The sequence below is a fragment of the Nannospalax galili genome, unplaced genomic scaffold (assembly GCF_000622305.1).
Source record: "Nannospalax galili isolate Female #2095 unplaced genomic scaffold, S.galili_v1.0 scaffold103, whole genome shotgun sequence".
Lineage (NCBI taxonomy): Eukaryota > Metazoa > Chordata > Mammalia > Rodentia > Spalacidae > Nannospalax > Nannospalax galili.
This window is the reverse complement of record NW_008352136.1, coordinates 1,927,702-1,937,915: the sequence shown is the minus strand read 5'-3', so window position 1 is coordinate 1,937,915 and position 10,214 is coordinate 1,927,702. Positions and strand designations below refer to the sequence as shown.

The following is a 10,214-nucleotide window of genomic DNA, read 5'->3' as shown; positions in this document are numbered from 1 at the left end:
CATAAGAGAAGGGTATTATTAAGGGAGAAATGGGAAAAATGGGGGCACCTTAAATGGGGAAACCATGGTGGAAAGGTTAGACAATGCAAGAGATAAATAATAATGCCTAGCTAGTTTTAAAAACCAGAGAGAACCATATTATTCCAACAACCTACTGACAAATTATATATACCGGATCAAGAAATACGTGTCTAGGTAAGGTTTATCTGAGAACAACTGGTCTTTGCCCAAGATTTATCTACATGGTACACAGTAATTAAAAGTACCAGACTGGTGGAACTAACCTTCTTGGATGTTTAACAGCCATACTTTGAGGCCTATACTAATTTGGTCAGAGGGACATAAAGGACAGTTTTTGCTCCTTGCCCTCCTAGGTCAACTAGTTCCAGGGAACTATGAGCATCTTCCAAACTGTCCTGTAATTGTGGTGAGTCACCTGTCCTCTTGATCAAGGAGGCCGAGGAGACCCCACCAGATGGACTTGAACCAGTGTCCAGTCTATAAAGAGGAGGGTCAACACAGAGGAATCATTTCCTCCATGCTTCCAAGCAAAGCCAACCATGGTTGAGCAGGCCCTTTGACTTATCTACACATAGGCGGAACTGGTAAAAGGACCCAGGAGCTCCTCCCAAGCCCATGTGACCCCTGAGGAACAGATCCTCAAACGACCTTAAGAGTAAAAATAAATTGGTTTATCTGGACCAATTTTATGGCCTTAAACACCCAAAAGGAAAGTATAACCAAAGATTAAAGGGGCCAATATAATTTCTTAAGAGTCCATATGTAGCATAACAAGCAACAATGCCAGACGGGTGACACCTTCTTTTGAGTAGTTGAACAGGGTGGCCAAAGGGATTCCCAGATAGTAACCCAGCATAGAACTGGGAAATTGAACAGCAGACCCCAATCTTATCTAAAGGAATATTGACAACTGATTACCGCTAGATGAGGAAGAGCTGACACTCCTAAAACAAAGACCTCTAGATAAGCTGACTAGATTCACCAGAAGGGCAAGTAGTGGGGAATGGCTGGGGGTGCCAACAACACAGCAGACAGTAGCAGGGATATCAGAGTATAAGGGCTCTAGTAGGGGGAGGGAGGCTATGGGAGGGTGCTTACCTGGGAAGTGGGTATATAAATAAGTAAAAAAATAATAATTCTTCAAAGCATAAAAATTTGTTCCTTAATAATTAGATGTGAAAAACATTACCATTGTAATCTACCTGATGACTTTATATCCATGCTCAGATGCCAAGGAGCTCAGAAAGCAACCGACTGTGACTAGTAATAATCAGATATATAGAGATTAGAAACGCATGTGCATCTTAGTGTCAATTGTATTAAAAATGAATTTTTCCGTATGAAACTGTATTTTAATAATGAAATGGAGATCTTTCTTAAAGTTTAAAACCTCATTTAATTTTATGTCTTATAGAGTTTATACGGAGTACAATATTGTGTATTAATTCAACTACAACTCTAAAACAGGAACCAGGACAAGGGTAAGGAAACAGTGAGGTAAAGGAAAAGAAATAACCTGCAGGAGAAGAATAGTAGGTAACAGGCCTTAATAAGGGAGATATGGATAAAAATTGGGTTAGTCTAAGGGAGGGGGAGAGGGAAGGGTATATGAGGAACCTAGGGGATAAGGAGAAAGAAGAAGCTCAACAGACATCGGATCATAGGAGCAAGGGTATTAGTAAGGAAGAAAGGAGGGGAGTGGGGACACCTTATGTGGGAAAACCATGATAGAGGGGTGAGACGATACAAGGGAGATCTTTTTTAAGGGTTAAAAACTCATCCAATTTTGTGGGCTTATAAATTACAGGGCTTATACTGAGTTCAATATTGTATAACTATATTAATTTAACTGTGAACCTAAAAATTTACAGCCACTTTTGAAAGAGATGTATCCTTGCTCTGGAGTGTGTTAGTAAATATGTTAAAGTTGTAATGAAATGCTTCTTCTAATGTGGCTATTAAATTTTTTTTAATTAAAAAAATTCTTCAAAGCATAAAAATTTGCTCCTTAATAATTAGTAGATGTGAAAAACATTACCATTGTAATCTACCTGATGACTTTATATCCATGCTCAGATGCCAAGGAGCTCAGAAAACAACCGACTGTGACTATTAGTTGTCAACTTGACACACCTGGCTAGAGGGAGCCTAAACTGGGGAATTGCCTTCATTGAACTGGCCTTTGGCCATGTATGTAGGGGCATTTTTTTTAATCTTTGAGTGATATGGGAGGGTCCAGCCCACTGTGGGCAGTGCCACCCCTAGGCAAGTTGTTCTAATTGTATAAGAAAGCAGGCTGAGCACGGGCCAGGGGAACAAGCCAATAAGCAGTGTTCCTCCATGGCCTGTGCTTCAGCTCCTGTCTCTAGGTTCCTGCCCTGAGTTCCTACCTTGCTTGGTCTCTCTCAGTAATGAACTGTAAAAGTAAACAATTAAAAAAAATAAATAAACCCTTTCCTCTCCAAGTTGGTATTGATCAGTGTTTTTTCACAGCAATTGAAAAGTAAACAGAACAGCACTGAAAAAGGTAAGCACCAGGCCCTAGAAACATAATTTGTAAGAGGTCTCATACTTCAACAAGATAGGCAGAGACTAGCACTATTTGGCAATCAAAGTATCTTTACTATTCATGAGACTTAAAAAAGATGAACAAGGGTGTCAAACTGTGTCTCCAGGTCCTATGGCAGTGTTTAGCTCATAGGATGGCAAGAACAGTTGTGCTGGATAGCTTTAGTGTCAACTTGACACACCTGGGTTGAGGGAGCCTCAATTGGGGAATTGTCTTCATTGGACTGGCCTATGGCCATGTCCATGGGGCACCTTCTTGATTGTTGAGTGATGTGGGAGGGAGGGGCCATCCTACTGTGGGTGGTGCCACCTCTGGGCAGGTGGGCCTGTGTTGCATAAGAAAGCAGGCTGAGCAGGGACCAGGAGAGCAAGCCAGTAAGCAGAGTTCCTCCATGGCCTGTGCTCCAGCTCCTGCTTCCAGGTTCCTGCCCTGAGTTCCTACCTTGGGCTCCCAGATGAACTGTGACCTGGAAGATATAAGACAAACCCTTTCCTCCCCAAGTTGGTAGGGGTCAGAGTGTTTTGTCACAGCAATGGAGAAACAAACTAAGACACCAGTCTTATGGCTACCTCGAGAATTTTGTGTAGCAGCTCAGGAACTCCTTCGAGGGCCATGGATGTGTTGTGGTAGTCCCGGTGCTGAAGAACGGTGTACACCATCTCAGGATCGCCTGTGCTCACAGCTTCATGTAAAACTAAAGGCAAAGGGGCAAAACTGTTTCACTACGTAGTATTCTTATGCTCTCTGATAAATTCCAAAGCCAATGTGAAAAGCTAACTGTATAGATTCAAGACCAACATCTGCTTCAAGGAGAGAGGCTGGAGAATGACTTTATCAAATATGACCATGACTTCTGATTGCTAACTCAGCACCATATAAAGGAAAACAGTACACTTAATGTCCTGGCTGAGCCTCCACTACCCCCCATCCTACTCCCGTTCCTATTTCCACTGATGTCTGAAGTCCTGACAGTGCTTCCAGAGAGCTCCCTTTAAACTGCAGCGCCACCACTGTGATTACACACAGGCCTGGCTTAGCTTACACTTAGGAGTACCCTTGCTCAGTCAACACAAAATTGCTGTGAGGAGTAGTAAGCACTTTTAAAACCGTAAAATGCCAGGATTTCACAGAAGAAGCTATTTCTAGCCATTCTTTCTTTTTGATTTTCCCATACACTGATGACCTCAATGGATTTCTCCTGTATTCTCAGGGCAAAATTGGCCTCCTCCATGTATGTAGGGAAGGGCCATCTCTGAAAGAGACATCACCTCCACCCAGGGCAGGCCACCCAGACCAGCAACCTGCTGCAGCTTATCATACCTGCCCTTTGTCCCAAGAGAGACACAGTTGACTCAGAGGAAGATCACCGCCAGAGAAACTGAAATGAATGGCTCTGGGTTCCAAGTATACTTGCCTGTCCATCCCTGGCCATTTTCTTTGGTCACATCTGCTTTATGTCGCAATAAGACCCGAGCAGATTCCAGATGCCCCAAAGAAACGGCAAGGTGCAACAATGTCCGCCCTCGTGGATCCAAAGCCTCCACATTCTGTGAAGTAAACAGTAGTGTTTATATAACTGGGTATGTTATATAAGAGTATGAAAATGCACTTGCAAAAGTATTTATGAAGTATAGAAAGACAGAAAAAATATTTATACATCATAGTGACAAATGTTACAAGGTGTGGGTGCACGTGAGGACAGGTGAGACATGAATGTGGGGACTGTAAACAAAGAGACAGTTACTGAATTCCTTTTAAGACAGGTTTTCATGTAGACCAGGCTGGCTTCAAACTTGCTATGTAGCCAGGCTGCCTTTGAACAACTCCTGGCCTTCCTTGTCACCTCGAGTGCTAGGATTAAAGCGTGTGCCACCTCCGTGAGCAACTTCCTCTTTTTAACTAAATTTTTATTTAAACGATGAGCTCCTTTTTCTCTAAATTTAAGTGCCTTAGAAATAAACAGAAATGAAGGCCAAATGGCACCCAATACATCTGTAAGCCCACACAGCATTCAAATGAAGTCTAAGAAAGCTCAGGGCTTTCAGGAAGTGTAGCTGCCCTGGGACACTGCCTGCCAGGCTTTCCAAAGCACATGTGAGCAGTCAGTACAGAACAGGAAGTACAGGGTCTTAATCAAAACTGAAAGCACAAATCATTTGAGTCAGTCAGTCAGATTAAAATTACATTCTCAAGCCAAGCATGGTGGCGCACACCTTTAAGCCTAGCACTCAGGAGATAGAGGCAGGCGGATCTCTGTGAGATTGAGGCCAGCCTGGTCTACAATAGTGAGTTCTAGGCCAGCTGGGCTACAGGGAGACCCTGTTTCAAAATAAATAAATACATTACATTCTCAGGGTAGGAGAGATGGCCCAGCAGTTAAGAACACTGGCTGCTCTTGCAGAGGACCTGGGCTCGTTTACCTACACCCACATGGCAGCTAACAACCATCCTTAACTCCAGTTCCAGGGGATCCAACGCCCTCTTCTGGCCTCTGCAGGCATTGCATGGCACAGATGTAATTACATACATGCAAGTAAAACACTCACATACATAAAATAAAACTAATGTTTTTAAATTTTAAATTCTCTAGCTGGATTTGCACCCAAACCCCTCTCTTGCAGCCGTGTACTGAATTCTAAGAGCCTAGAAGTAGCATACATCTGGCAGTATCTGGGGTTTTACTAACTAGGAACCCTGCCAAGCATGCATGTGAACACTCATATAGAGATGCAAGAACACACATCATTTCCAGCCACATACTTGGCCAGCATCTCTTCCTTTTGCTATTCAGCCCTCCTTGCAAGCACCACTTGGGGTCTCCAGAGCAACACAGCAGGGTCTCTGGAGTGAGTCTCAATGTCTTGGCCCTGCCTGCAAAACACAGCTCTGAAAGTTCTTCTAAGGACAGGTAAACTACTGTGGGACTTTTGGAAGACAAGCCTTTTAAAGGTCCTAACTCTCCTTGGGAAATGTGCTGTATCTTGAGATGCTGTCAGCAGTCTAACTGTAGTCTCCAAAGCAACACCTCACCATTACTTAGGAAGGGAAGTAAGGTGGGACTGAAGATAAACAGCCGCAGTCCAAAATTATGCAACCTCCCTGTTCTGTTAATTATACCATAACTATCGTGAAAGAAGGTAAGAACTGTTCGCGAGGAATAGACGCGCTTGGAAGCATTGTGCTAGCTGAACATGATGACCCTGCACCAATCCCAGGCCTCAGTGCTCACAGGTGCTAAAACAGAGTACCCCCCACCCCAATCCGTGCGGACATTCCAAGGGCCCCAGTGAGAGCCTGAAACTAAGTACAGCACTGATGCTTTTTCCTACACACACATGCATATGATAAGATCAAGAATCTTCACACAGGCATGGTAGCGTACACCTCTACCCCATGTTAGAAATAAAATATGAAGTCCAAGGACCCCATCAATACTGCATAAAGTAGCTCAGTAAGGCAGATTTTACTTTTGCAAAAGGGTGTCTTACACGGTCAGCCAGATCCAGCAAGCACACACAGGACTGGGAAATTCAGTGGGCTTTTATTCCTAACTCGAGAGAACTGTGTCTTTTTCCGACCAGCTGGGGTTGGACCTCACAGACCTCACAGTCTTTTCCGGGTGGCTAGTTTAAAATAATCAGTGTAAAAGGAGAAGAGCTCCACCTCTCCAGGCCATCAGGCTCAGGAATGCAGCAGGGCCTTTACTTAAACAAAAGTCTTACAGGGTATGATGGGATAAAAAGACTAGAATTTCTTGGGGCTGGAGATGGCTCAGCGGTTAAGAACACTGGTTGTTCTTGCAGAAGACCCAGGTTCGAATCCCAGCACCCACATGGCAGCTAACAACTGTCCGTAACTCCAGGCCCTGGGGATCTGACAGCCTCTTCTGATTGCCAGCATTGCACGACATGGGTGCACTTACCTACATGCAGGCAATGCACATATACACATAAAATAAAAATAATAAAATTTTAAAATAAAAAAAGTTTTAAAAAACAGTTTAGAATTTCTTGTCATTGAACCGGGCATGGTGGTACATGCCTTTAGTCCCAGCACTTAGGTGGCCAGAGGGAGGTAGAGCTCTGAAATTGGCTAGCCTGGTTCAAGTTCAAGGGCAACCTGAGCTATACAGCCAAACCCCCTTTCTAAAAAAAAAAAAAAAAAAAAAAAAAAAAGAATTCTTTGTCATAAACCAAGTTCCAAGTTTTACAGGATTTGAAAGAAAAGACTAAGAGTTAATGTTTCTTACACCCAGCACTCGAGAGGCAGAGGCAGGTAGACCTCTGTGAGTTCTAGGTCAGCTGGGGTTACATAGTAAAAACCTGTCTCAAAACAAAGATCAAGAATTTTCATCTCTGCATTGAAAGCAAGCACTTCACAGATTCTATTTGATGCATTCCAAGACCATTAAAATAAAAGGTAGGTAAAAGGGTATTTGAATACAAACACTGTGATGCACCCCCTAACTGCAGATGTGATGCCTGAAGCGGCTGCTAGGTGACTAATGGACAGAGCATACGGAATGAATCTTCTGGACACGGAGTCATGGCACCACGGGACGGGACAGCAGGGCAGTGGTTTCATCATGCTCTTCAGAGCAGCAGACAGCTGAAAACCAATGAATTATCTCAGGAATTTCCCACTTAATATTTCCAGATTGTGGTTGGCAGTGTGTACTACTGTGGTTTCATTTCTGTTGCAAGAAAGTATGCTGACAAAAAACAACCATGGTCGTGCACAAGTTTAATCCCAGCACTCAGGAGGCAGAGGCAGGTGGCCCCTGTGAGTTCAAGGCCAGCCTAGTCTACATAGCAAGTTTCAGGCCTGCTCGGGCTACCCTGTCTCAAAACAAACGAAAGCAACCTGGGGAGAAAGAATTACTTGGCTTAAAATTCCAGGTCACAGTCCATCACTGCAGGGAAGTCCAGTGGAAGGAGCCAGAAACAGCTGCACATATCACAACCCAGTCAAGAGCCAAGACAGAGGGAAAGATGCAGGTATGCTCACTTGCTCTCAGCTAGATTTCTTCATTCTCACAGTTCAGGAACCCCTGCCCACGGAATGGTGTGGCCTGCACTTGTCTTCCCTCCTCAATTACGTGATTAAGACAATCCCTCACAGACACGCCCACAGGCCAACTCAGTGTAGACAGTCCCTCATTAAGAGGTTGTGTCAAGTTGACAATTAAGGCTGACCATCACAGGTAACACACAACAGAAAGCAAAACTTTGACTAAGGGAGACCATAATACCATCATGTCTCCCAGTATAAGGTCTACACCACCTCCCACGGTTCCCCAGATTTCCCCAAGGGTATGACTTGTCCAATGTATCAAAGAGATTGAAAACTATACAAAAAAAAAGTCTTTCTTAGTCTTAGCTTCTGCCACCTTTCTCTCACTTGTATTAAATAACTGTTTTTTTAATTTTTTTTTTATTTTATGTGTATGCATGTATTGTCTGCATGTAGGTAAGTGCACCTGTGTCGTGCAATGCACGCAGAGGTCAGAAGAGGCCGTCAGATCCCCTGGGTCTGGAGTTACGGACAGTTGTTAGCTGCCATGTGGGTGTTGGGATTTGAACCTGGGTCTTCTGCAAGAACAACCAGTGTTCCTAACGGCTGAGCCATCTCTCTAGCCCCAAAATAATTGTTTTCTTAAAAGTAGCAGGGCTCAGGGCAAAGAGTTCAGTGGTTAAGAGCACTGACTGCTCTTACAGAGGACCTGAGTTCAGTTCCCAGCACCCACATGGCAGCTAACAACCATCCTCCAGTCCCAGGGGATCTGATGCTTTCTTCTGGCCTCCTCAGGCACTGCACAACACAGGTGTGCTTATACACATTCAGGCAATATACTCATACACATAAAAAATAAATAATTTTTAAAACTATGACGCAGCTGAAGCTCAGCAGTAAAGAAAGTTAGCAGACTCATCTTCCTCCACTTCTATTACATAAACTATTCAAATTCATTCTACATGAAAGGTGCTGGGTTTAGCACTGTCTGCCACACAGGTACTTAGCAATAGTTATCATGAGAAGGAAACTCTATTCACACCCCAGAAAAGAAGTATCAACTCTGGCCAGGATTAACGCTCACCCTCCTAGGCAATTAATTCTTAGACATAATGTGGAAACCAAAGCCAAATTCATTAAATGCTTAGCTTTTTTCTATTTTGAGGCACAGAGAACAGCTCAGGTACAGTGGCATATTTTGCACAGCTGATTCTGATTCTCCAGAGCTTCTGTGCCTCTCCTCACTTGAAAAGAGAAAGCAGGAAGAAATTCCCGAACTCATTATGGCGAGTGACTATGTGATTTCGAAACCATAGGTGAATAAAGATTAGAGGGGAAATAAAGAGCAAAACCAACAAAGCCAAAAGCTCTTTGGTAATGTCTGCTACACTGACAAATGCTTAGGGAAACTGGCCAAGAAAAAAAGATGTGTTATTAAAATCAAGAATGAAAGCAGCAGCACTCAGGAGACAGGGGCAGGCAGATCTCTGTGAGTTCAAGGCCAGTCTGGTCTCAATAGTGAGTTCCAGGCCAGCTGGGGCTACAGAGGCCCTGTTTCAAAGACCAAAAAAGGAAAGAAAAAAAGAAAGTGGGAGCTGGGGTGTGGCTCAGCATGTGACTGTGCTTACCATCAAGCCTGCTGATCTGAACCCAGATAAATGTGGAGATAGGTAGTGATGGCTTGGTGGTTAAGAGCCCATACTGCTATTGCAGACAAAGATCCCAAGTTTGGCTCCCAACATCCACCTAGGACAGTTAACAACTACCTGTAACTCTTGCTCCAGGGGAATCCAACATTTCTGGCCTCCACAGGCACCTGCACACACATGCACATACTCAAACACAGACACAAACATATACATAATTAAAAATAATAAAAATAGAGGCTAGAGAGATATCTCAGTGGTTAAGAACATGTACTGTTCTTGCAGAAGGCCTGAATTTATTTCCCAGCACCCATGTTGAGTGGCTCACAACTGCCGATAACTTTACTTCCAGGAGATCTGACATCCTTTCCTGGACTCTGCAGGCAAGCACCAGCACATACTCACCCACACATACATACATACACATACACATGTAACTTAAAAATAAATATTTTTTAAATAATAAAAATTTTAAAAGGTAAAGAGAACTGACTCCACAAAGTTGTGTTTTGACCTCCACATGCACATACCATGCCCATATACACAATCATAATAAATTTTAATTTAAAGAATGAAAGAGTAAAAATTATTGCCAACTTAATAGATATAAAAGGATTATAAAAGTATACTATGAGCCTGGTGTACTGACAGAGCAGCATAATCCCTGCACTCTGGAGCATAGGAAAGGAGAACCGAGAGTTTCAGGGCAGCCTAGCAAGACACTGCCATACACACAGATGCAAAATAATATGCAACTTTTGTTATCAACAAATTTGATAATTTTTACGAAAAAGACAAATTGCTAGGGAGACATAAACTAGCAAACTGACTCAAGAAGTGAAAATTTTTATAACAAATAAAAATTAAATCAATAATTTATAAAAAAAAAAAAAAAAAAAAAAAAAAAAAAAAAAAAAAAAAAAAAAAAATAATATTTATTTTTTTTTTAAAATTTAAAAATACAT

General features: G+C 42.7%; 1 protein-coding gene across 1 annotated transcript in view; it reads right to left on the bottom strand.

The window, feature by feature from the left end:
- Window positions 1-10,214, bottom strand: part of Ankrd13a (ankyrin repeat domain 13A) — a gene marked incomplete in the record, with an annotated part of 42,940 nt that overhangs the window by 23,704 nt on the left and 9,022 nt on the right. Inside the window, 2 exon segments of the mRNA XM_008848999.3 lie at window positions 3,160-3,284; window positions 4,005-4,137. Coding sequence (XP_008847221.1) covers window positions 3,160-3,284; window positions 4,005-4,137 — 258 coding nt within the window.